This window comes from Euleptes europaea, chromosome 14, assembly GCF_029931775.1.
Source record: "Euleptes europaea isolate rEulEur1 chromosome 14, rEulEur1.hap1, whole genome shotgun sequence".
NCBI classification, from domain to species: Eukaryota; Metazoa; Chordata; class Lepidosauria; order Squamata; family Sphaerodactylidae; genus Euleptes; species Euleptes europaea.
Window position 1 is genome coordinate 60,136,478 of NC_079325.1, and position 25,124 is coordinate 60,161,601.

The following is a 25,124-nucleotide window of genomic DNA, read 5'->3' on the forward strand; positions in this document are numbered from 1 at the left end:
TGGACCCGGCTTTATTTTCATGCTACAAGCTAGCCCGGCTGGCTGGCTGGAAATCCTCTGTACTCGATCTGCTTTCCACCCTGTGCGCGGCAGTGTGATGCAGCATGCCTTGGCCTGGGAGGGGAAATCCGGCTGGACTCCCGTGGTCCTCACTCTTCCCACTCCCTGTCCCTGCCCTGCTGCTGTTTGCAGCCCCGAGTATCATGTTCTCTACCAACCAAATATAATGTTTTAATGCATCTGACGAAGTGGGCTTTGGCTCATGCCATAATAAGCGTGCCAGGGTTTAAGGTGCCGCAAGACTTTGCTGGTTATTTTGGTCATACGAAAATCCCGGAAGCTTCCTGGGCCTTGTCCTGGTCAGAACAAGAAGCTTCACCTCTGAAGACCTGTCAGAGACAAAAGAATCCTCTGCTGGATGAACGTACCTTCTCACCGAAGCATCATTAGCCTACTGTAGCCTACGGACCCTTTTCAGACCGCATCCTCATTATTTCCAGTAAAAAGAAGTTTCCTGAATGAAGCCTCAGCCTCTCCAGTCCTTCAGCAGCAGCTGCTAGGAAGGACCTTTCTGTGCCTGGGCTTCTGGAGCACCACTGACAGCCACGGAGGACAATACTGAGGGGCAGCTAATGGACCAAGGAGTGGACGACACAGGATAAATCTTTGTATGTTGGTGAGCAAAAGCCTGCAGCCGTGCTCTTGCATGATGCCAGAGGAGCCATGGCTCAGTGGCAAAGCCAGTGCTTTTGCAGGCAGAAGGTCCCAGGTTCATTCCCCAGCAACATCTCCCATGCCAAGGATCTCTGGCAGAAGGGACCATCTTCCTCTGCCCCAGTCTCTTGGCAGCAATGCTGTGCTAGATGGAGCTGTGGTCTTCATATGGCCATACCTTAGGGACGCAGGCTCTGGCGCCAGGTTAGGGTTAGGCCCCAGTTCAGGGCCTCCAGTTGCAGAGAACACCCTCCCAGCTGAACTCGGTGTAGTCCCCCGCCCCGCCCCAGTCTGTACAAGCCCCGGTATCCCTGCATTGGCACCCTGAGGAGCTGCATCCCACCACCTCTCTGCCTCTCTGGCACCCTGAGCAGCACTGATACCCCAGGCAAACTGCAAATGCCCTCGGGCTGGCCCTGCGCCCCCATGAAACAGAAGGCTTACCGGGGCTCCTTTCTCGCCGGCAGGGCCGGGTGGCCCTTGGGGCCCAGGCCGCCCTGGAAGACCAATTGGGCCAGCTGCTCCAGCAGGACCTCGCTCACCAGGAGAGCCCTGCAAGGAAAGACAACAAGAAGAACGGGGGGGGGGGGGAAGCTCAACATCTGGGCAACACTTGCGAGGAGGAAGGTGTGAGGAAAGGGAGTGTGGCCTCCAGAGAGACCCAGAGGTCTTCAATGAGCTGCATGCAGGAGACGGCATGGAGGAAAGCACCTTGGGGAAAGCCCAATCTCCTGTTTGGTGTCAACTACAAATTTAGGAAATATGAGCCCTGGCTAAACCACAAACAAGTGCTGGTTTTGCCATGGCTTCCATTGGAGAGTCCTGGGAAGTATGAGGGTGCCAAGAAGCCTTTTGTTAGTAATTCTTACCCCTTTTGCCCAGAGAACCACAGTTCCGAGGGTTTCCCGAGGGGTAGTTTTAACCTTTAACTCAGCTTAAGTCAGTAATGTGGCTGTGCCCAGAGAAATGGATGGAAACAGACTAGGCCAAAATCCGCTATGGAGAAATATCACGAGTGGTCCCTTCACCTTCAGAAAATTAAGGGCATATTTTGAAAATCTGGAAGTGGTGAGAGGACAGTGGGGGAGGCGGAGGCTGAGGCTCCCACCTGCAGCGGTTGAGGCGGTGGCCCAGTGCAGATTCTAGGGCTGGCTGGGGTTGAGAATATTTATATTTAATTTATTTAAAACATTTATTATCCATCTCTCTTCCTTGTGGAACCTCCCCAATATAGGGATAGGGCGGGATATAAATCTAATAAATAAATTAATTAATTAAATATCGCTTATAGTATTGTATAGATGCTGGTTAGTACTGGGGAGGGTATTGAAGTAGTCTTGTTGTGATGCTTTGGTTTTGTTTAATTTATGCAATTATTATTGTTTCATAAATTATTGATACATTTCATATTGTGATCCACCCTGAGCCCTTCTTCAGCAGGAGGAGGGCAGGATGTTGTTATCATCACCATCATTATTATGGCAGCTTACAATGTAAATGAAACAACAATTCTAAAAAACAAATACAACACCACAGTTTAAAATCTCAGTTAGGACTGCCAAGAAATGAAAACTAGATTAGTCCAATGCAGTCCTAAATAAAACCATCTTCGACTGCCTCCTGGAGATCCAGATCGTGACGGTCAGGGGCACCTGCCTGGGGAGATTGTTCCATAATCATGGGGCTGCCACCAACACGGCCTTCTCTTGACAAGCTTCTTTGATTGGTGGGACAGGAAGGAGTGTGTATCCCTGTGACCTTAATCCCTGGGCAGGAACACGTGGAAGAAGGCAGTTCTTCAGATACCCCAGAGGTCGCAAGCCAGAATGAGTGAGAGCTCCCCCACCCAAAAAAACCCTTGCTGCAGGGAACTCCAGACTGAGCGTGAAGATTCTGGGTAAGAAAGGCTTTCACTTACCGCGGGGCCAGGAGGGCCGGGGGGACCTTCACTGCCCTTCAAGCCCACAGGTCCCTGCAGGGCACAAAGAGGCAGAGAAAGAAGTCACCATCCAGTTGCCAAAAAGAAACATGGCAGAAAGGAAGAGATGCTGCTGGGAAGGTGCATGCAACAGCACATGACTTACAAGGGGGCCAGGAAGACCTCTGTCGCCGGGAAACCCTCTCAGGCCGGGGGGGCCGTCTTTCCCTGGAAGGCCGCTGGGGCCGGGGTCACCCTGCAATGACAAGTGCAGCAGACTCAGTGGCCACCCACAGCCCACTGGCTCATTGGTTCATGGACTGCACTTACTTTATTTCTACTCCACTTCTCGGATGAAGTCCTCCAAATGGATCACACAATAAATACAAGACACAAATCCAAGTTAACATTTTCCCAGTTTCACTTTAAAATAACATATGGTTTAAAAGAACAGCCCCCAACAGTTCAAGTTAAAAAGAAGAACTGCCAGGGGTATTTCAACAGTGCGTTTCTGGAGAGAGGAGACCTCCCTCGTTGGGGAGAAGATCTTTAAATTAACAGGGGCGTAATCTTTGCTTTGACAGTGGAAGCATCATGAAATCCAAGCACCAATCGTTCTGGCTCCCCCAAGAGAAAGAAAAATCACTTAAGGGAAAGAAGGAGCTATTGGATAGTATTATTCTGTTGCTCAACCTCCAATCCACCAAATAGGATGGCTGAGGTTGTAAAAACTCATTCCTTAATGGTGCTTCCACTCAGCTTCTGGAACACCTTTCCTTAACTACAAACAGCTCCAGGTCTCCCAAACACCCTGTCAATGAAAGCGCTCTTCCCCCCCACACACACACACACCTTTGTGCCTTCCTTTCCAGCCAGCCCAGGAAGTCCCTGTTCACCTGGTGGCCCTGGAGGCCCTGGGTGGCCACGTTCACCCATTGGACCCGTCTCTCCAGTGGGACCCTGCAAGAAAGTAGGAAGAAGGGAGGTAGAGGCACACGGGCAACAGAAGGGTGGTGGGGATTAGTTGCCTTCCAAACATTATCCTGGACCACCCAGAGCAAATTCACAGACAGATCAAAGGGGGAGTGCAATCTGCACCTACCAACTAAGTTTTCAGGTGCCGGAAACCTTCCCTTTAATATAATACTTAGGATGGGGGAGACATCACATTTTGCCTGCACAAAACTACAGTCATGCAGGTAATATCCACTTTGCCAAGCCGAAGACACGTCAGTAAAGAACAAATCTAACTAAATGCATGGCTCCCTGGTTGGGGATGCATATTAATTGTTAGGAGAGTTAACAATAAAGGCCCCTTGGCCACAATGTACCCAAACCCACTAGTCTCTCTGGCAGTGTGGCTGGACACACTCAGGTATGGAGAATTGGTGTAAGATTTAGCAGTGGGGTACAGGAGTGCCTCTTTCAGAATTTCACAGAAAATTATTGACTGTGTTTCCTGAAAAGAGACGCGCTGGGCCGGCACGGGAGTCCTGTTGTCTGCTCTGGGCTGATACCCGGATCCTGCAGCGGTTAAGTTATGGGGGAGGAAAGCACTCTGTATATACTCAGAGCTTCTTCCCTTTATTCCTGGTTCTTGAAAACAAAGGATGTGGCCACAAACGGGAAGGAAGGGATTTAAATAGCTACAGGCAGCAGCTGGGGAGACAATCAAGAGAGTCTGGAAGAGATTCCTTGGCTTCTTGCACAACCAGTCTCTGGTCAAACAGGTGTTTGAAGCACTTCCCAAAAAACCTGTTTGTGCAGATATGTCAGGGGGACAAGATCAGCGAAAGGGACATGCGCAGCAACACTTCCTCACTATGTTGTGATCCTAAACCCAAGGTCTGTGTGCTGTTAACTATCTGCTAAAACTCCACTCGGGGGAAAGGCGCCCGCCAGCAGTAGGTCAGCTGTACACACATCTTTAGTAGCTTTGTTTGCTGAGTGCATTTTAGTTCCTTAAGGAGCAAAAGGCACCTTATAAACATCAAGGGAGTGTCAGGTTTGGGCTGGGAAGTTCTCCAAAGGGTATGTAGCAGACCCTGCCCTTGTGAGCAGACGTGGTGATTATTCGGCACAGGGGCTAATGGCACAGCCGCTGCAATTCTCAGGGCGCAGGCTGTTGCAGTCAGAGCATGTGGTGCAGCAGCACTGCAAAACTCTTTACACTGCTGGCCGGCAGAGCCAGGCAAAGAGCCCAAAGGAGCTGTCTGGAGGGCTTGGGACTGGGTGGGAAGAGGAAGAAGAGGAAGAGGAACAGTTGGTTTTCAAACTGCTCTTTTCTCTACCTTTAAGAGTCCCAAAGCGGCTTACAATCACATCCCTCCCCCACAATAGGAGAGAACTGTGACTAGCCCAAAGTCACCAGCTGGCTTCATGTGAAGGAGTGGGGAATCAAACCTGGTTCTCCAGATTAGAGTCCACCACTCTTAACCACTACACCATGCTGGGAGATCTGCAACAGCCGTCTCTCCTCTAGACTCAGAGGCTGGAGATCCATAATAGAAGAGAAAAGCTAAACTAGGGGTCCTGTGATGCCCCATCCCTCCCATTAACCTTCTGCACCCCAACCTCCAGAAGCAGGAGAAACACAACTTCTGGCAAAAGGGGATGAGAGAGGCAGGCAGACGCCCACTGTGGGAGTGTCAGAATTTGCACTGGCAACTGGAGGTGACAAGAGGCAGAAGGGGCAGGGCGATTGCTCTCCCACAGGACAGCCTGGTGCCGAACCCCAGACACCCCATTGGCTGTCCTTGGCTCATCCTGGCTATAATTACTGGGGTGGGTCCAGCCATTCACCAACTTAAGTGGCCCCTCCATTGGCTAGAGGAAAGCTTCAGATGTTGCTCAGTGGCTGGACAGGATGGGTAGAACCCACTGCACTCCCTGGGTCAGGGTCAGATCCTTGCATGGGCCCATGTCCGGGCTGACTTGGGAAGCACCCCAGCTTTGCTGCAGCTGCCTCTGTTCACTCCACTCAGCTATCTTTCCCCCTGCCACTTGCCTCCTTGGTCCAGCGCAGCTCCAGCTGCATTTCTGGCTCCGACCCCCACCCCCTCCGCCTGATCCTCTGGCCCTCCTTCAGCTCCCTGAAAGCTCAGCTGCCCCCAGTCCAGGTCTGACTGAGAGCAACAGAATTGGAGCGCTCTACTCCATGGTTTGTATTGCAACAAAAAGCAAGCAGGTTGCCGGGAGGGTGGGCGCGGCAACAGCCTTGCAGCTGAACCTCACACTAATTACATTTTAGCATTTCCAAACATAATTACCAAGCAGTCGACTTGTACACCTCAGAAGGCAAACGTAAACACGTATTTAGCCTGCAATACAGAATTTACTCTGCCATTAATCTGAAAGGCCTGCTAATTAGGAGGTAATTGAATAGTTGGCTGTTTGGCCATAGAACAGAAAGGAGGAGACAGATGAGCCGATCACGGGGGCTTCTGGGAGCACCTACCTGTGGCCCGACAACTCCTGGAGGCCCGGGGGGTCCCGTCTTGCCTTGGAAGCCCTGTGTGTGGCAGAAGGAGACCTTTTCACTTGGACAGCAAACAAACATGGGGGCACTTTTTGCACAGAACATAACAATCCAGCTGACCCAACAGCCGCTTTTCTTGTAAGTTTACTCATCCTCTCTGAAAGGGTGAGGAATCCCAAAGAACAAAGAATGAGGAAACAAATGAGACTGGGCATAAATGTACATTTGCAGGGGCCGGGCAAAGAAAAACAGACTGCATATGAGGACTGAAGATTCATCTGCTGCAGAAAAGGTGACTCTGTGAGGAAGCAGGTGAAAGGACCGTTTGGGACAGCAGCTTTTACCAGACTGTTTGGGGGAGACCATGGGAAGCTATTCATAGACTCACAGAGTTGGAAGGGGCCATACAGGCCATCTAGTCCAACCCCCTGCTCCATGCAGGATCAGCCTAGAGCATCCCTGACAAAGGTTTGTCCAGCTGCTGCTTGAAGACTGCCAGAGAGGGGGAGCTGACCACCTCCCGAGGTAACCAATTCCACTGCTGAACTACTTTTTAATAGTTCCTAATATCATCATGCCTCTGAGTTCATTAAAGTCTGCCCTACTAAAATCAAACATACACGTTTAGCTACAAACTTCCTTCAACCTTCACAGCTAAAGGAATTCTAGGAGGACACGTTCTTGGGCAAATTCTGTTGGCATGGGGTGATGGTGAAGCCTGGCATAAAGTGTGAGCCACCAGAAAGCATCCTAGAACCATGGGCCAAGTGCAAGAGTCCTGGTGGGTAAGGTCAGTGTTGAAATGGGCCCTTGGAGGAGGAAGATAGGAAAAAATGCCCTGGTGTTATGCCAAATGTAAGCCCCACTGTAGTGCCACCCAAAAAGCCTCAGGCTGTAGGAATGCCGTAAATTCCTCAGAGGAGACGTTCAGCAGTCAGATTTACCTTGTTTGACACTCATGACCAGTGAGCTGATCATGGGCATGTTCAGACTGAACCAAAAAACTTGAACAGGTGCCTGTTGGTCAGAAGCCAACTCACAGCTAATCAGGAATCAGCTGGGAGCCCATTTCTGATCTACTACTATCACCACCACCCCAGCAAAATAGCCACACAGTGGAATTGCGAAGGGGGAGGGTTGAGAAAGGGCTCCTTTCTCTTCCCTCCCCTCAAACAGAATCAATGCTTTTAAAGACTGAGTTGCAGAAGGGAATGAAGAAAGACCTAACTGTCCTTTCTTCTGCAGTCCAAGCCAACAGCTTGTGGTGGGGAGAAGAAAAGGGAAATGAGCCAGTCTTCTGATCACTCTCCCCCAATATGCTGCATCTCAGTAAGGCTGGGAGGCAGCAAAGTCTTCAGGAGTGGAGACCACAAGAAACTGACTTCCAGTTGATCAGCTGGTAATTGCCTCCTGATTCCCCCTTCCCCAAATTTTGCTGGGTACAGAGCAGAATTTTACCAGCAGGAGACCAGAAACTGATTCCCAGCTGATCCCTCATCAGCTGGGAGTCGACTCTGGTGACACAAGCTATCTGCAAACAGCCGAATGGCCCATCGATTAATTGGCTGCCCGATCACCAATGGCAACGGGAAGTCAAACTGGCAAATTTGGGCATCTCTATGCTGCCAGAATATCACCAAAATGAACAGAACTGTGCAGGACATGCATCAGAGGACACAAAGACTGGGATGAGTGCTGTAAATGGAGCAAGGATGCTGCTGCAATGGGGACCTGTCCATGATCCAGTGCATTCGATAGCTGACTGGAGATCCTCCCCATGTTCCTGCCATGCTGCTGGTGGCTGCAGCCCTTGTACGACAAAGGAAAGGGGGAGGCCAATCAAAAACTGGTGAGCTGGGGCCTCCCTGCCAATTCCAGCTCACATTCACATGGTCTCTCTCCTCTTTTTCAAGGCAGAGAAGGAGCATGTCACTGCGGCACCCTCAGCTCACACCCTCTTTGATGGGATGATGGCAGATCCTGCTGGCGGAGGGCTGCTGGCTCTGGCGACAGGCCTCCGCCTCCCTGGTGGTCAGGGAGCCATTCCCACCCCCTCCCCCACATGCCCACCAAGTCCCACTGCCTGTGGCCAGGACTCATGGAGCCCAACTGGTTTAAACAGGACAGTGGAGATATAATCCAGAAGAGCTGCACCCGAGGCCATTCATAAAGACTGGCAGGAATTTAGGGGCGGGTTCTGTGGAGGGGCCAGGTGGGGAAGGAGAGGCTTTAAGCAGTCCCGCTAAAGGGAGCTCAACCATTCTGTTTGTCTGCAGCGGAGAACCCAGAGCCCAGCAGCATCTCCAGTGACATCCATCCAAGCTTTGTATTACAATCCCAGACTCGGGCCTTTTGTGAGTGGAATACATCTGTGCAGTGCGCTCATGAGGCAGCAGCAGTAACCAAAGATTGGTTGATCACTAAATGAACAGCAGGTAAGGCTGAAATGTTTGTTTCCTCTTGGTTTCTCTTCACGGCAGAAAGGGCAGAGGAATCTCACAAGGGGCTGCACTGATTCCAGATGAGGAGCAAGAGAGTAAAGAGAGTCGTTTTATTGGGCAAACCAGCAGGCTGCAGGACACGACAGGGCTTCACAGGAAATGTTGGCGCTAATGACGGGCGAGGGAGGAAGAGCCCCCCGCCCCACTTCAGAGCCCCCCTCCCAAGGCCGCAGACCGCACAATACTTACAGTTTCACCTCTCTGCCCAGGATGACCAGGCAGCCCGTCTTTTCCAGGGGGACCCTAAGGAAGAAAGTGGAATGCTGAGGGAAACCCCCGGTGCCTTGAGCCTGACTCCAGATGGCCAAGCGGAGAGTTGGGCTGGCTGTACCCCAGCAGGCCAGTGCTAAGGCACATAAAGAGGGGGTCTCTCTTTTGGCCACACTCACCGGAGGGCCTTTCGGTCCAGGAAATCCAGTTGGCCCTTGAGGCCCAGGAGGACCCTGAGAAGTAAGCAAACAAAGGCCTTGTTACCAGGTCAGGTTGGAGCAGTTGGCTTTCCTTTGGAGGCTGTAGTGTTAAGGGTGAAGAACATGGTCTACTTTTTTTCTAGAACCCCTGAGTCATACGTTGGAAGAGCTGTCCAGTCTCTAATAGCTCTAATTTTTAGACATTTTAACTGGCTGTTCTTAATATGTTCTATCAATTAACTTTCACCTAAACTTTGGACTACTACTTCCTGAGCAGCTGTTATTTACCCTGTTCATCCTATCGCATCACTTTGCTTATTTGTTCAAATCTCTGACCTCCCCATCCGTCCATCCATTATGAGTAACTGTTAATCTGTGGATTTATGACTTAACTCACCCTCAGCTCGGCCTCAACTCCTCCCTTTCCCCCTCACATGCAGAATTCACATTGGAAAGATTTATGACAGGATTCCCACCGATCCTCTCTGCCTCTGCTCTCCCCCAGCCTGTGTCTGAGGGCAGGGGGCTTCGACTCTCAGAACGGACACTCGGAAACTCCTGATATCTAAGGTGCTACTGGGCTCAAATTTAACAGCTTCACCCCACTCCTGTAATCATCCCCAGAAGAATTCCCAGCATGATCTCCCTTTCACACATCTGAAGAACTGAACAACGACTCACAAAACCTCACATTGAAATAAATGTTGTTAGTCTTAAAGGTGCTGCTGGGTTTTTGTTTATTTTTCGTCCAGCCTACCTCCTGCTTGATGCAGGAGATCTAAAGCTGCAGCATCCCTGCCAGATGGCCGTCTAGTCACTGCTCCAGTGAGAGTAGAGGCTCAGGACCTCTCAACAATGAAACCACAAAAAATCGCTCTCACACCTTTGCATGAGAACATGAGAAGTACTTTGCTGGATCGGCTCAAGGCCCAACATCGTTCAGCATTCTTTACGGCAATCCCAGTAACAAGTAGACCCTTGGTGGCCCACTGGAAACTGGCCGCGGTCTTTTGTGCAGGCCTGTGCCCCCCCAGGTAAAATGTCAGGACTGAGGCGACCATGCTAACACAGGGACTAGATGCTACCCCCAGAGAGCACATGTACCAGAGGCTTCTGCACATGCTTATGTCACTACTAGGGGCAGCTTCCTATTATTTGAGTGCAATTTCCTGGCTAAGGACCCCCCCCCCTTTCCTGGAGACACTTTCTCTGCTTCTGACTGCAAACTGCAGCCCCCAGCTAGTAGCATTGTTCACCTCCCTGTCTATGCCTAATTTAGGTTAACCAAAGCAGCAAACAATAAAACATTAAAACAAGATAAAATATAATAATATAAGTAAAAATTAAAAGCAATTAAAGCACTTGAACAATCAAATTCTAAATACTGTTGCACGCCAAATGTTCAGAATCACACAGTGCAAATGTCCATTGATCGATACCAAATATTCTGCACATGTTCAGAGAATACCTGGAAATCTGACCTTCTCACTGGAGGATTTGGGGACCAGGCCCCTCCCAAGCCCTCTGCAAACTCCCCTTCGTGCAGCCACACCCTTCTCTCCATAGCCCCCTCCAGTCCCTGCCAGGATGCCGGCAGACTCTTCCTCCTGGAGGCAACCTCAAGGTTCAGGCTGAACGTGGAGGACTCATGTTGCAGACCATGTTGCGTCCTACAGGTACAATCCCCACCCACCAAAAGTTCTATCCCGGCCTGATTTATCTTACCCTTTCGCCTGGAGGGCCCGGTGGACCATCCCCACCAGAGTTGCCCTTTAAGAAAGAAATAAAAATTACAACTCAGAAGCACCAGCACTTCCAAGACAGGAAAATCCATCTGAATACATGGACAGGTCACTTCTTTGACTGCTGGGAGCATGGCTGAGCTGGGTCTTTGCGCCTCCTCTCCAGTGGATCTGTCTGCTGTCACTTTTGTTGGGGGTCAGCTCCTTCCAGCAGCAGCCCCAACTGTGTCAGACGCAGGTAGCCAAGTTGCCTGGTACAGGTGAACAGCAAAAGAAGCCTCCATCTCCCACCTGCATCTATCTATACTTACCAAATGAGGGGACTGTTTCATGCACCTAACAAATACATCACAATCTACATATTATGCTTTACTTTGACATGGGTCTCTTGGGAGTCATAACCTGGGACTGAACGGCTTTGCCACATCAGTCCAAAGGTAGATCAAATCCAGTGTTGTGTGTCCAGTGGCAGCCTTCTACATGCCTCTATAGGGCCCACAAGCAAGGCTAATAGGTGGGATCCAGAGGTATATGGCTTCTCTACATGGAGAGCTAACTGTGGCTAACGGTACTGCAGAATGCAGCCATTCTATAAAACAGGCAAAGCTGCCTCCTGAAAGAGGTCAGAAACTGGTGAAATCACCATCCATCAAACCACAGAAAGATGCCTGGCAGACCTCTAAAGGCAAGGGTGGGGCTGCTGCCTGGGCATGGAAGTGGGGGGAGGATCTCTGGGCCTCTTCAGGCCTGTAAACCCACCCCAGACATACAGCAAATTGAAACTGGCATTTCAGCCATCAAGTGGTTGCTCTTCCCCACCTTTCTGCCAAACATGCTGTTAACAGGACCGCTCTGGGAATAACGCCCAGTGTGAAATTAACTATCATAATATTTCCCTGCCCCTCTGGAGCCATTCATGAGCAGGCAATGTAGAAGAGTGTTTGGGGAGTGGTGGGGATGGATATTTCCAGCAGAGGAAGGTTCTCCCAAAAGACAAAAGCCTCTGCTCAGCCACAGTCTTTATCAAAACCTGCAGAGAGTGTACGCCAACAGAGCCTGGCATGGGGGCATTGCCAGGGGTCTCATCAGCCTGGGCAGGGCAGCTGGGGTGCCCATGGGACTCCCACCCGGGGCCACGCTGGGCCTAAACAGGCCACAAGGGAACAGACACCAACTGGTTCTCGTAGGTTATCCGGGCTGTGTAACCGTGGTCTTGGTATTTTCTTTCCTCACGTTTCGCCAGCAGCTGTGGCAGGCATCTTCAGAGGAGTAACACTGAAGGGCAGTGTCTCTCAGTGTCAAGTGTGTAGGAAGAGTAATATATAGTCAGAAAGGGGTTGGGTTTGAGCTGAATCATTGTCCTGCAAAAAGTAACAAAGGTAATGTGCTAACCATTGTCCTGTAAGTATCAAGCTAATGTGCTAATGAGGGTGTGGTATGTTGATATGGAACCAACTGTTTGCTAAGTGCAGACCGTTCTGTCGATGGTTCTTGTCCTGTTCTGATTCTGGAAGCTTCTCTCCTGCTAAACGAGCCAAACAGAAAGGAAACTGCCTCCCCCGTCCAAAGCTGAGGGGTTCCAGGGCGGGGAAGAAATTTAGCAAGTCTACATCAAAATACCTTCGGCCCAGGCTTGCCTGTGATGCCTCGCTGACCTCTTTCTCCTCGTGGACCCTGTTGGAAGAGAGGGGGGGAAGTACTGTTAGGGCAACCACCCCCGCACTACTATGTGCCAATTTGGTAAAACAAGGAGGGAAGGACAGTGCTTGTTTACCGTTGGGCCCCGTTGCCCTCTTGGCCCCGGTTTGCCAGGGGTGCCCTGGAATCAGAGAGAGAGAGAAGTCAGAGAGTTCTTTTCAGGTGGCATCTTTATTTTGATTTCTCTCCCCGCCCCCAACTTTCCCAAAGACTTGAGGCAGCTAAAGACACATTCAAAACACAAGCAGATCAAACCAACAGGATAAAATGGATGCAAATAAAAAATAAAGCACATGAGTTGACCTCGAACTTGCACCAGGACCACAACAGAAGGGCAGAAAGGTAAAGGGAAGGAGAGAGACGCAGCCCCCTTCCTACCTTCAGGTGAATGGAGTTGAGATGGCTGAATGTTAACGTGTATTTTCTGCATTAATTTCAAGCTTGTATATTAGAAGTAATTTATATTCAAATGGGAGTAGAAAGCAAATTTAGCTTTACTCCTGTTCTTTTGCCCAGATAAAGTTGTTGTTGCTGTTGTGTGTGTGTCTGTGTGTGGGGGTCTTCAATGACTGCAGAGTTTGCTCTCTGGATTGTGCTGCCAGAGCTGGCTTTGCAGGTCATAAACCACACAAGCCCCAGGAATCCTCTGATCACAAGAGAGGCTCAGAACTCAACAAGCGTGGAAGGCAGGAAAATAACTGATGTTGGGGAGGGAGGGGAACGAGAAGGAAACAAGAGAGCATATAATGTTGTGGCCTTTTTTTAGGAGTGAAAAGCAGGGGCCAGTCACCAGTCTTAAGTATCAAAGCATACAGGATTCTCCAGGGCACTGATACTGGCCCCAATCCAGCTTCAGTGTGGAATGGAGGATCATGTATGCCACTCTGAGCTCCCTGGAAGAAGGACAGGCGAAGAATTTACTAGATAGAGAAAGGCAGTGCTGGGGGATATCCGCAGCTCTCACCAGGGATGGGACAGAGCCATTGGAGGTTTAGCATCAGAAATTTGCTTTGAGAAAACAAGGACTTCCTGTAGAAAACAAAGAACACCAGGAAGTGGCAACAGGCAAAGTCCACCCACCCCCAGCCCTCTTACCCTTCCACCTTTCTCTCCATTGGTGCCTGGGAACCCTGGAAATCCAATGGACCCCTGGAGAAAAAAAGAAAGGAACAAGGGAAAGACAATTTCTCCACCCCTGCCAAAATGACATAAGAAGGAAGGTGATGGCCATCTGCGGAGGGAAAGCAGTTCAGGGCAAGGACCGGGGACCACACCTGCTCCCCTCCTCCACAGAAGTACCGGCGGAGTGGCTGGCTCATGGGCCCGGCTGGCAGTGCCAGTTTGGCTGCCTCTGTTTGGGTGCTTCTGATCCTACAGTTGAGCTATGGAGGAGGCTTTGACCTAGGCTGAGGCCCGTGGCTGGCTGCACGGTCAACATTCATGGCTCACACCCGGGAGGAAATAGAACCCACCTTTGCAGGGAGGCACCCCACACTCTAGCATCAAACCATCATCTGGTGCTTTGGGGGCATGTCCTCAAAAGTCAGCAAGGACCCAAGTGCAGTTTCTCAAACTGTGCTGCCTTGAGGCCTGGCACCATGCCCTGGAGATGGCTGGCCTTGGTTCTGCCCTGCCATCTCCCCCTTTGCTGCATTTGCCCACAGCCCTCTGGCTCCCCGCGCCCCAGCCCCCTCAGCTTGACTCTGGTCACAGAGTGGCCTGGATCAGCCCCATTGGTGGCTATGCTGGCTTACTGAGGCGAGACTCCCTCCTTTTCTGGCCCACCCAGGCAGGCCCAAATCTAGTTAGGCTGCCCACAGCCCCACGCCTGCAGCCAAGGTAATTCTCCGTGGCTGCATTAATAGGTGGCACTGCGAAGGGGAGGAGACTGTGGCTGCCAGGGATACCCTCTTTCGTCAGGGGTGGCAAAGGCACACAAGGCAGAGAGGCCGGTGCATGAACTGTCAAAGCACCCCTTCATGAAAGGGCTGGTGACCCGTGCACCAAGAATGTGCTAGTACGGCGGGGTAAGGCAGGACAAACCAAAACCACCCCAAGAGAAAACAAGCCTTTGTGGTTAATTACTGCTCCTGTGTCGAAGATGCCTTTCCCCCCAAGTATTAAACAAGAAAAATAAAAGCAGAAGAAATCACATCATTAACAAAATCATACATTCCTAGGCGCCTCCAGGGCATGCTAACCAGGCTGCAGCTTGCTCGCTAACACGCAGGGAATGCTAGTTTTTGATGGAAAGCAAAGAAGCATTTGACAACCACCCAAATGAAGAGGGGCGTGGAGCCGCTGCCACCGCCTTTCATCTCACTAATAGAACCAGGGCTTTCATGTTAAAGGGCCATCTTCTCATGAGTTATTCTCCTTAATTAATTATCTAGCTATTTGCGTCAAGAATAATACAGGTGCCCAAGCTTAGCCTTCTTCTTCTTCTTGCTCTTGGTGCGGAAACAGAGGGAGAGGCGGTCGATGCCGGGAGGCCCTGGAGCTGCGGGGCCTGCCACACTCTGATGCGGCAGTCCCTCAGCCCTCTGCACTTCTCTTGCGGAGACTGCAGGTGCCCACAAGAGCAGCTCTGCTTAATAATTTAAGGCTGATGAAACAGCTTCATCCCAGTAGTGCTTGAGGGGCATTTACTATTAGCATACTTCATTCACGTTTCCTAGAAATTTGCAGTGATGAGCGAGACCAAATTGCCACAATTAGAATACATGGATGCCCAAGACAAACTGGGAGGTTCCTGCTCCACAAAACGTCAGCAAGGAATTTCAAAGCAAGGTTTCAAAAAGTGACAGAATTTTCAAAATGTCTCAAAAAAGTTTCTTATAAAAACCTTCTCAAAACAAAGAAGTTTAATTATGGAAAACTGCAATGGCAAGAATTAGGTTTAACTGTTCGAGATAAGGATGAGTCCTGGTTTTGGGAACCTGTATCGTTCAGCCTAGGTAGGTATTTTCTTGGCTGGGATGCACAGATTTCCGCAAGGGACTGGCACGGCTGCCACAGCCGAGGGCAGGGCTCCCCCTCCTGTCCCGGCCCCAGTGCCTTTGGAACAGGTCCCACTCTTTCACATCCCTTCTTTACCTTAGCGTCCTCTCATTTCCAAGTCTGAAATTGGTGGTCTTATTGCTTCTCTTTCTTTTGGTAAGCCCCCAGGGGGCGATCTGATGCCCCCAGAAATGTACAGGCATTTTTCTGATTGGTGGTCACCTGTTTTGGCCTAGCTTTTAAAAAAAGATTGCAAATTGGTTCCTCAAGACCATTGTCAAAATAGTTTGTTGGACATAGCCTCCAAATGGTACAACAAATTCCTGAAGCACAGCTGGGACGATTGAGAGATCTCCAACCATGTTATCCATCCCAAACAAACAGGGTTCAGGAAAGGAGCAGGTACCACTGATCACTGCTTGACTCTTTATCAGCTGGCTCAGTAAAGTATCAAGAGTCCCACCAAGTCGATGTTTGCGGCGTTGCAGACTCAACTGCCGTCTTCAGCTCAGTCAATCAGAACTGACTGTGGGCTAAATCAGCAAGGCCCCCCAAACACGGGCAACTGTTTATTGTTCCTGTTACAGGAATTCCATTCTGATATATCTGCTAGAATCAAGTTGGGCTCTTCAGGCTCTCTAACTGATGAGAGTTGAATTACGCGGGGGTCAAAGGGCATGCCTTTTGGCCCCAGTGCTTTTAAACTTGTACTTAAATCATATCATTCCAAGTTTATCCAGCCCCAAATTCTTTCCTCCATCTCTGGGAAGTCAGAAAGTATCGATCTTCTTCGATGCAGGCAATATGGTTTGGTGTCCTTAACTTTCATCGGTTTAAGAATGCTGAAAAAACTGGGTAATTTTTTGTAAGGGCAAGGCTTGGAATATTAACTTTGCCAAGACCAAGGTCTTTGGGAAGCAACCTCAAAGATATAAATCGTCAAGAGATGGAAATTCCATCAAACAATACAGAACCTTGGGGTGACTTTTAGCGAAACCCTCTCACGGAAATCCCACTGGCGATAACAAGATCTTTAGTTCTGAGAGCCACAGGAGCCATCTTGAAATTTTACAGTTTGACAGAAGGGTTTTTGATTGAGCCGGCTTTGAGACTGTTTCAGAGTAAGTCTCTGTTTAGAGTAAGCTATAGAGATGTAGGGTTGGAATGAGCCTTCGATCAAAAACCTGGAAACTATTCAAAATCTCTTTTTAAAGAGAATTTTAGCTTTGCATCACGGTATCTCAGTGCCTTCAGCACAGGCTGAACTTGGTTTACCTACAATTAGAGCCCACCTGAATCTGCCCCTATTCAGATTATGGGGAAAGCAAAGGGATCTCTCTGCTGACCCTTTTTAAAGGCAAAGCAGGTGCTGCTGAACTAGCAACAAAATATTTCTTTGCCATTCCTTAGGGGATGATTCTCAGGGCATCCCTTTGCCCTGTTTCAATGTACGAGAGTGGATCTTTAAAGTCAATACTATGCGGAGCAGAAACACAATCTCTTGCTACCTGGTTCAAACAATTCAATTTGATGTTCTCCCTGGTTCAAACTGACCATGGCAGAGCCTTCCATCTGGCCAGCATTACCTCCTCCAATATTAGAACACCTTAACACAGTTTCAGACCATGCCTCCTGCTATCCTAGATGGTCTCTACACCCAGACAGTGATGGCTGCACGTCTGCGTATTTGTGGAACCTCGGCCCCAAAAGATTTCCACATTTGTAGTCTGTTCTGCCCTTTGTACACAGATATAAATTTCTTGCTGAAATCTTAAAAGGTATAAATTCTTCTTCTGCAGAGGAGAAACTAATTTTCCTTCTCTCTGATTCAGACCAGCATGTCACCTAGGAAGTGGCAGTTTGCCTTGGCACTCAAGAAAATATGGTCTCCAGCTGTATTGTCGAAGGCTTTCATGGTCAGAGTTCATTGGTTCTTGTATGTTATCTGGGCTGTGTGACCGTGGTCTTGGTATTTTCTTTCCTGATGTTTCGCCAGCAGCTGTGGCAGGCATCTTCAGAGGAGTAACGCTGAAGGACAGTGTCTCTCAGTGTCAAGTGTGTAGGAAGAGTAATATATAGTCAGAAGGGGGGGGGGGTTGAGCTGAATCATTGTCCTGCAAAAAGTATCAAAGGTAATGTGCTAATCATTGTCCTATAAGTATCAAGATAATGTGCTAATGAGGGTGTGGTATATTAATATGGAACCATTGTATCCTGAAGTGATCTGTTAATGTGTGAAATCCAAAGCTAATCGGCATGGCTACTGTGGACTGTAGTCTTTGTTAGTCTGGAGGTTTTCAGGACAGGAAGCCAAGCCTTATTCATTCTTAAACTCTCTTCTTTTCTGTTAAAGTTGTGCTGATGTTTATGAATTTCAATGGCTTCTCTGTGCAATCTGACAAAATAGTTGGTAGAATTGTTCAGTCTTTCAGTGTCTTGGAATAAGACCCTGTGTCCTTGTCCCGTGCCCGGGCAAGACCCGGCAGCGGGACTACCCGGCAGCGCACTTACCGGGCGGGAAAGCCAGCCGGCCGTGGTCGGGGAGGGGGTGGAGCCAACTGTTCCGCCACCCGCGAAACCCTTGGAGGGATAAACGGCCTGGCAGGGAGGGATAGAGCCGGGCGACACCGCCACGCGGCCCAGCAGCGGGAGGTCCCCAGAGGCAACGCATCCGCGAGCCGCGCCAGGGCCCCCTGCCCCGCGGCAGCCTTCCCCGGTAGAGAAAGAGCCAGGTGAGGAAGGGACGGGGAGACAGGCGGACACGAGCGAGAGAGGCGGGGCAGGAGCCGCCGAACAGCGGAGCCAGAGCTGCGGCCCCGCTGAGAGCAAAGGCGGATCGGAGATACGGGCGGGGGATGATTGGTGGAGCCTCAACAGGGCAGGTGGGGAGGTTCAGGAAGGGGCAGAGCCGGGAGGGGCCTGGCCTAGATGACCTGGGGAGGAACGCGGAGGCCGAGGAGGAAGAGGGGGCAGTCCGCTGTGGAGCTTCGGGCTCAGTGGAGCAGGGACTGGCCATGGGTGTGAAGGAGAGAGAGAGAGAGAGAGAGAAAAGTCCTCATCCGACCCAACCTGAGGCCAGGGAAGCGCCCCCAGAGTCAAACAGGCCAGGCCGCGGGGATGAAGAGGCTGGGCCCACGGGATGGAACCTTACACATGGTGGAGAATGCGGGCACTTACACGCAACTCGTGAGGAGACCCGTGCCCGAGAGGCCGAGACCTGCAGGGCGGCCGCTGGAACAGTAAAGATGAACCCCCCGTACAGTAGGGGACCCCATCAAAGGTCCCATGGAGGCGGGCAAGCCCAGTGGGGGTGGGTCATCAGACCTGGCCCAGTTCAGCCAGTGGATGGCCGAATTTCAGGGTCGAATGATGCAGGAGCTCTCAAGGCAGGAGCTCTCAAGGGCACGCTGCGTTGATGGAGGGTCGATGTAGGCTGGAGAACCGCAGCACGGGAACGACCAGTAACCTGGGAGACCCGTTGGGAGGGGGCCGAATGCAGTTGGTGCCGCTGACCAAATTGGGCGTGGAAGATGACATAGATGGGTTTTTGGAGGCTTTTGAGAGGACCGACGAAGCTTCTAATTGGCCAAAGGACCGTTGGACCTTTATTCTAGGGCGTTATCTTACCGGGGAGGCGTTGGCTGCCTTAAGAGCCTTACATTGCCAACTATGATAGGCTGAAAGCCGCTATATTAGACCGTTATGACATCTCCCCCGATACCTACAGGGTACGGTTTCGAGGCCATAGCTGGAAGAAGGGGGATCGGCCCAAGGTCTTCGTCAATACTCTACAAGACCTAGCTTATAGGTGGCTACGCCCGGTGACTACGGGGGAAAAGAACATAGTGAACCAAGTGATCATAGATCAGTTATACCATGTAGTGCCACCCAAGGCGAGAGAGTGGCTATCATATAACAAGCCCGCCTCTCTGACAGAAGCAACCCGCCTATTGGAAAATGTCATCGCCACGGAGAACGCCAAGGAAGCTTCCCGGAACGAGGTACGCCCTAACGTGAGAGGTGACGTCACACGAGTAGGGCGTGGCCGGGGGCTTGGCTGTTAGATCCCTACGGGTCCCACTTGCAATAGATGGGTACCTCCCATGGTCGGTCCTCGACCTGAAGGACATCGAGTTGATGGAGGGCGACCTGACTCCAAAGAGGAGGGACCAGGACGCGACCCCAAAGGACCAGGCCCATGCTTCACCTGTGGCCAGTGGGGACATCTCAAACGGGAATGCCCCGATGGAATGTGACCTGGGTCAAGAAGAGGCCTTCCAAGCGAGTGGAGGACTAGGGAGAGCGAACCCCATGGTAGTGGAAGTGAGGTACAGAGGTCAACTCCACCAAACGTTGATTGACTCGGGGTCCTCCATTTCCATGGTCCTCATGTGCCTACTTCCAGAACACCTTCCCGTTATACGGTGGGCCGAGGTCTCTTGCTTTCACCGCCATGTAGAGCGATACCCAGTTGTCTGTCTCGCCATCCAATGGAAGGGACAAGTCTATGAGATGGAAGCAGCCCGCGTGACAGCCCTACCGTACCACATGCTCATCGGCCGAGACGCCCCGTTTCGCAGACATGGCAGCCGTTTTCCTGCGATCTGGACCTCAAACCCCCCACAGCTACCAGTGCGCCGTGGGATCGCCCGAAGGGGCCTCAGACATCGGCGCCTCGGAAGAGGCAGACCCGGGAGAAGGAACATCCCGAGAGGCTGACAGGAGGGATGCAGTGGCCACATGGATAAGGGATCCTACGTTCTGGAGGGCCCAAGAGGCTGATTCCTCTTTGGACGCCCTTAAAGGCACGGTAGCCATTTGGGAAGGGGAAGTGGTGGATGAGCGTCGAGCCACGAGGTGGCCCCAGATTAGGAGGGAGGTGGTTTGTGGTTCAGGGTGGTGAAGCACAACCAAGAAGAAGTCAGGCAGCTGTTGGTCCCGGACAGCTACCGGAAACAGCTGGTGAAATGGGCAGTAGGGGCTCTGCAGTTTTATTTAACAAATAACCCCTTCACTTTGGTGACCGATCACGAACCACTGTTATGGATGTCTCGGATGAAGGACCACAATCCTCGTGTTTTACACTGGTACCTATCTTTACTTCCCTTTAGGTTCACCGTCCGACACTGTCCCGGACGGCAACACATCCCGGCGGATTACATATCCAGAGTGTTCGAAGACGAGGACCGAGAAGTGCCAACTTTATCGGGGGGAGTGTGTCCTGCGCCCGGGCAAGACCCTGTGTCCTTGTCCCGTGCCCGGGCAAGACCCGGCAGCGGGACTACCCGGCAGCGCACTTACCGGGCGGGAAAGCCAGCCGGCCGTGGTCGGGGAGGGGGTGGAGCCGGCTGTTCCGCCGCCCGCGAAACCCTCGGAGGGACAAACGGCCTGGCAGGGAGGGATAGAGCCGGGCGACACCGCCACGCGGCCCAGCAGCGGGAGGTCCCCAGAGGCAACGCATCCGCGAGCCGCACCTGGGCCCCCTGCCCCGCGGCAGCCTTCCCCGGTAGAGAAAGAGCCAGGTGAGGAAGGGACGGGGAGACAGGCGGACACGAGCGAGAGAGGCGGGGCAGGAGCCGCCGAACAGCGGAGCCAGAGCTGTGGCCCCGCTGAGAGCAAAGGCGGATCGGAGATGCAGGCGGGCGACGATTGGTGGAGCCTCAACAGGACAGGTGGGGAGGTTCAGGAAGGGGCGGAGCCGGGAAGGGCCTGGCCTAGATGACCTGGGGAGGAACGCGGAGGCCGAGGAGGAAGAGAGGGCAATCCGCTGTGGAGCTTCGGGCTCAGTGGAGCAGGGACTGGCCGTGGGTTTGAAGGAGAGAGAGAGAGAGAGAAAAGTCCTCATCCGACCCAACCTGAGGCCAGGGAAGCGCCCCCAGAGTCAAACAGGCCAGGCCGCGCGGATGAAGAGGCCGGGCCCACAGGACGGAACCTCACAGTCCTGTTTGTGTCAGTCCATGTTCAGCCACTGCTGATTTCTCAGGTTGGCCAAGTCTGCAGTATCTTTCATGTTCTTTTATCCTTGTTTGTATGCTGCGTTTTATGGTCCCGATGTAAACTTGTCCACAACTGCAAGGTATACGATATACTCCTGCAGAGGTGAGGGGGTCCCTTTTGACTTTTGCTGATCGTAGCATCTGTTGTATTTTCTTGGTGGGTTTAAACACCGTTTGTAGGTTATGTTTTTTCAAAAGTTTAATGGCCCTTCTGATTTCATTTCTGGAATAGCCGTTTGCTAGCAATGCGTGATTTAGATGATTAATTTCTTCCTTGAGAAACCAACTCATACAGATTACTACTTACACAAAAACCATGGAAAAGGAAATTAAGGGTAAACTCCCATTTCTTGATACCCTTATCATCCGTAAAACATACTTTCAGTTAGGTCACAAGGTCTACCGGAAACCAACTCATACAGATTGCTACTTACACAAAAACTCCAACCACCATCCCTGACAGAAAAGAGGAATAATCAAAACATTAATGGTCCATGCAAGACGGATTTGTGAACCACAGTTTCTCAAGGAAGAAATTAATCACCTAAATCACGCACTGCTAGCAAACGGCTATTCCAGAAATGAAATCAGAAGGGCCATTAAACCAAACAAAAATCAGAAAACTCAGGAAAAACAGTCTCCCATAGGAAAGGTATTCTTGCCATTTATTAAAGGAGTCACTGATAGGATGGAGAAACTTTTGAAAAAGATACTGCAGACTTGGCCAACCTGAGAAATCAGCAGTGGCTGAACATGGACTGACCCAAACAGGACACAGGGTCTTATTCCAAGACACTGAAAGACTGGACAATTCTACCAACTATTTTGTCAGATTGCACAGAGAAGCCATTGAAATTCATAAACATCAGCACAACAGAAAAGAAGAAAGTTTAAGAATGAATAAGGCTTGGCTTCCTGTCCTGAAAACCTCCAGACTAACACAGTCCACAATAGCCATGCGGATTAGCTTTGGATTTCACACATTAACAGATCACTTCAGGATACAATGGTTCCATATTAACATACCACACCCTCATTAGCACATTATCTTGATACTTACAGGGCAATGATTAGCACATTTCCTTTGATACTTTTTGCAGGACAATGATTCAGCTCAACCCCAACCCCTTTCTGACTATATATTACTCTTCCTACACACTTGACACTGAGAGACACTGTCCTTCATTGTTACTCCTCTGAAGATGCCTGCCACAGCTGCTGGCGAAACATCAGGAAAGAAAATACCAAGACCACGGTCACACAGCCCGGATAACCTACAAGAATCCAGCTGTATTCTTTATCTGTACACAGGGAAGATGCTTATGGGTTTTTATAATGTGTTTTTAGCTTTCTAATGTTCTTTTTTTTTACTGAAGTTTGGCTATGTTCCCTTTTGTGTGTCCTAAGTATAATGGCCTTTGGCCCTGCACAGTAACTGCTGCCTACCTACATCTCTCATTGATGCCCTATTATTGCTGCTTTTTCAAAACTGTGGGGGCAGCAGCCTCAGCCTTGGAGCGCCAAGCAAAGCTCTCCCTCCTTGGTCCTCGGCTGCGACCCCGTCACGTTCACTCTTATGCTGGTCTCCACAGCCATCTCACGACTACAAAAGCACTCCCAAGATAACTGGATGACAGCGACTTCTGGGCATAACTAAGCAGCATTCATTTCCCTCCCAAAATATTTGGCAGTGAGGACAGCGCCTTCTCTTTCCCTTGCAGACATCTGCCTACAAGTAAGATCACTTGTATGCTGGGACATCCACTGTGCTGGCTGCAGCTTTTCTGCCAAAATTTCCAGGGCTAATAAAAACGATGGACCTAAGACAATCCCCCCACCCCAATGAAAATGTATTTCAATTAAATTTTTAAAGCTTACCTTGGGGCCTTGTCTTCCAGGATAACCTGGCAGTCCAGGAACTCCAAGTTTCCCCTGTAGAAAAACAACCCCAAAACCTTTTAAACAAGATATAAACACACCAAAGCAAATTCCAGGGTTAGTCTTAGCATTTACATTGAAAAGAGCACCAGGGGTGGGGGGGTGGACCTTTTGCTTGGGGAGGACTTTAAACTGGTGATGGGGCTTGGTTGAGATGCCAGAGTCCATCTCAAGCACCACTGCTGCAGGCCTCATGAGCAATGATAAACTCATTCCCATATAATCAGCAACATTTCTCAGGGAGACGATTCTAGAAGGACGGTGGGGTTAGTCTGCCACAGCACAAATGAACAGGAATATATTTCTCAAGGGGTTTTTTGTACACCTCTAGTCACCACGAGGCCTGACTTGCAATAGATGTCGGGCTAAGAAAGAAAAGGATCAGGTCTGACAGGCTACATTCGGACCATTCTGCACTCCTGGGGGCTTCCCAGCACATCCTCTGGCATGCTTGGGGGTATTTACCTTTTCTCCGGCAGGGCCTAACGGTCCAGGATCTCCATTGGGTCCCCCACGGCCTTTTGGGCCTTCAGGTCCATCCTCGCCCCGCGGACCAGGGGGGCCTATTTCACCCTGTTAACGAAATGGAAATGAGATGAACTTCTCCAGCCTGCCGCTCCTTATTACAGTGAAAGGCATTATTTAGGGGCATGATTAAATACAGTGGGCACTAAAGTCCAGACTAAAGCAAATTTCAAGGCCAGTTTGGAAGCTCCTACTCCAGTGAAACTTACACAGAATTTTAAGGGATGCAAACTGTTTTAAAGAAGGTGAGCGGCATTTCAGAACGTTCATATATTATTTATCCACTTTGGGATCTTCTATCTGGGAAACATTTATTCATGCAGGTTGCTGAGACAAACTGTGTCAAGGGTTTCTCTCACCAGTCCTGGGAGGGGAGGATGTTCCCCACAGCCAATAAGAAGGACTAGATTTGGGGCTAAAATTACTACTTCATTTTACCTGAAGTAAAGTTTGAGGCTAATCTGGCAGTTCCTGATTTAATGAAACCTCTGAGAAATTGTGTGGGAAGCGAAGAGAGAGCGAGAGCGAGAGAGCAAGGGCCCACTTATGATGGAAACCTAGAAAAGTGTGTCAAGGGTGGGGGGCTCTGCAAAAGCAGCCAGGTGCGCTGGCAGGATCAACCCCCAGCATTTGGGAGCAACGGGGCCTTTCACCTGTGGTCGTGCCCTGGCAAAGCTGCCACAGGAAGCTGAACGTGGCACTGCTGCCCTGAGCACTCCCCTGTGGTGCTCAGAGAGTCTGGCTGCTTCTTCAAGACCATCAGCGACCTTTCCCCTCAGCCCCGACTATCCTTTTGAAACCTGTTAGGAACACTCACTTCTGTTCTTCAAGGAGCAGAATTTCAGCCTTAAACACAAGGAATTTCTCTTTTTTGCCTATGATGAACCTCCAGGAGATATTGTAAGAGAAGGCTAAGATGGTGTGGGAGAAGATGGTTGGAAGAGGCTCACTGGGATATTTTCAAATAGACATGGTCTTCTAAGCACAAAACTGGAAAACTGCCCCCCTTACAAAAAAAAGACAAGCAGGAATGCCCAAGGGTCCTCAGTTAACCCAAAAAGCATGAAGTTTTTTGGAAGATGGGGTTGGTGGCTATCTTCTGTTGCATGGATATCTAGCAAAAACAGGCTCATTTCCCTGAGGTACAACTCTGTATTGAGCACGTTCCTTTCTCTGCAGAAACTGACAGTTCTGGCACAAGCAA

At 50.5% G+C, this 25,124-nt stretch overlaps 1 protein-coding gene across 1 annotated transcript in view; it reads right to left on the bottom strand.

Moving 5' to 3' along the window:
• Positions 1 to 25,124, bottom strand: part of COL5A1 (collagen type V alpha 1 chain) — a 325,021-nt gene that overhangs the window by 59,477 nt on the left and 240,420 nt on the right. Inside the window, exons 30-42 of the mRNA XM_056859974.1 lie at positions 23,861 to 23,968; positions 23,336 to 23,389; positions 13,557 to 13,610; positions 12,538 to 12,582; positions 12,384 to 12,437; positions 10,747 to 10,791; positions 9,001 to 9,054; positions 8,801 to 8,854; positions 6,090 to 6,143; positions 3,485 to 3,592; positions 2,799 to 2,888; positions 2,633 to 2,686; positions 1,159 to 1,266 (exon numbers count right to left, since the gene is read on the bottom strand). Coding sequence (XP_056715952.1) covers positions 1,159 to 1,266; positions 2,633 to 2,686; positions 2,799 to 2,888; positions 3,485 to 3,592; positions 6,090 to 6,143; positions 8,801 to 8,854; positions 9,001 to 9,054; positions 10,747 to 10,791; positions 12,384 to 12,437; positions 12,538 to 12,582; positions 13,557 to 13,610; positions 23,336 to 23,389; positions 23,861 to 23,968 — 882 coding nt within the window. The remainder of the gene's footprint in view (positions 1 to 1,158; positions 1,267 to 2,632; positions 2,687 to 2,798; positions 2,889 to 3,484; positions 3,593 to 6,089; positions 6,144 to 8,800; positions 8,855 to 9,000; positions 9,055 to 10,746; positions 10,792 to 12,383; positions 12,438 to 12,537; positions 12,583 to 13,556; positions 13,611 to 23,335; positions 23,390 to 23,860; positions 23,969 to 25,124) is intronic.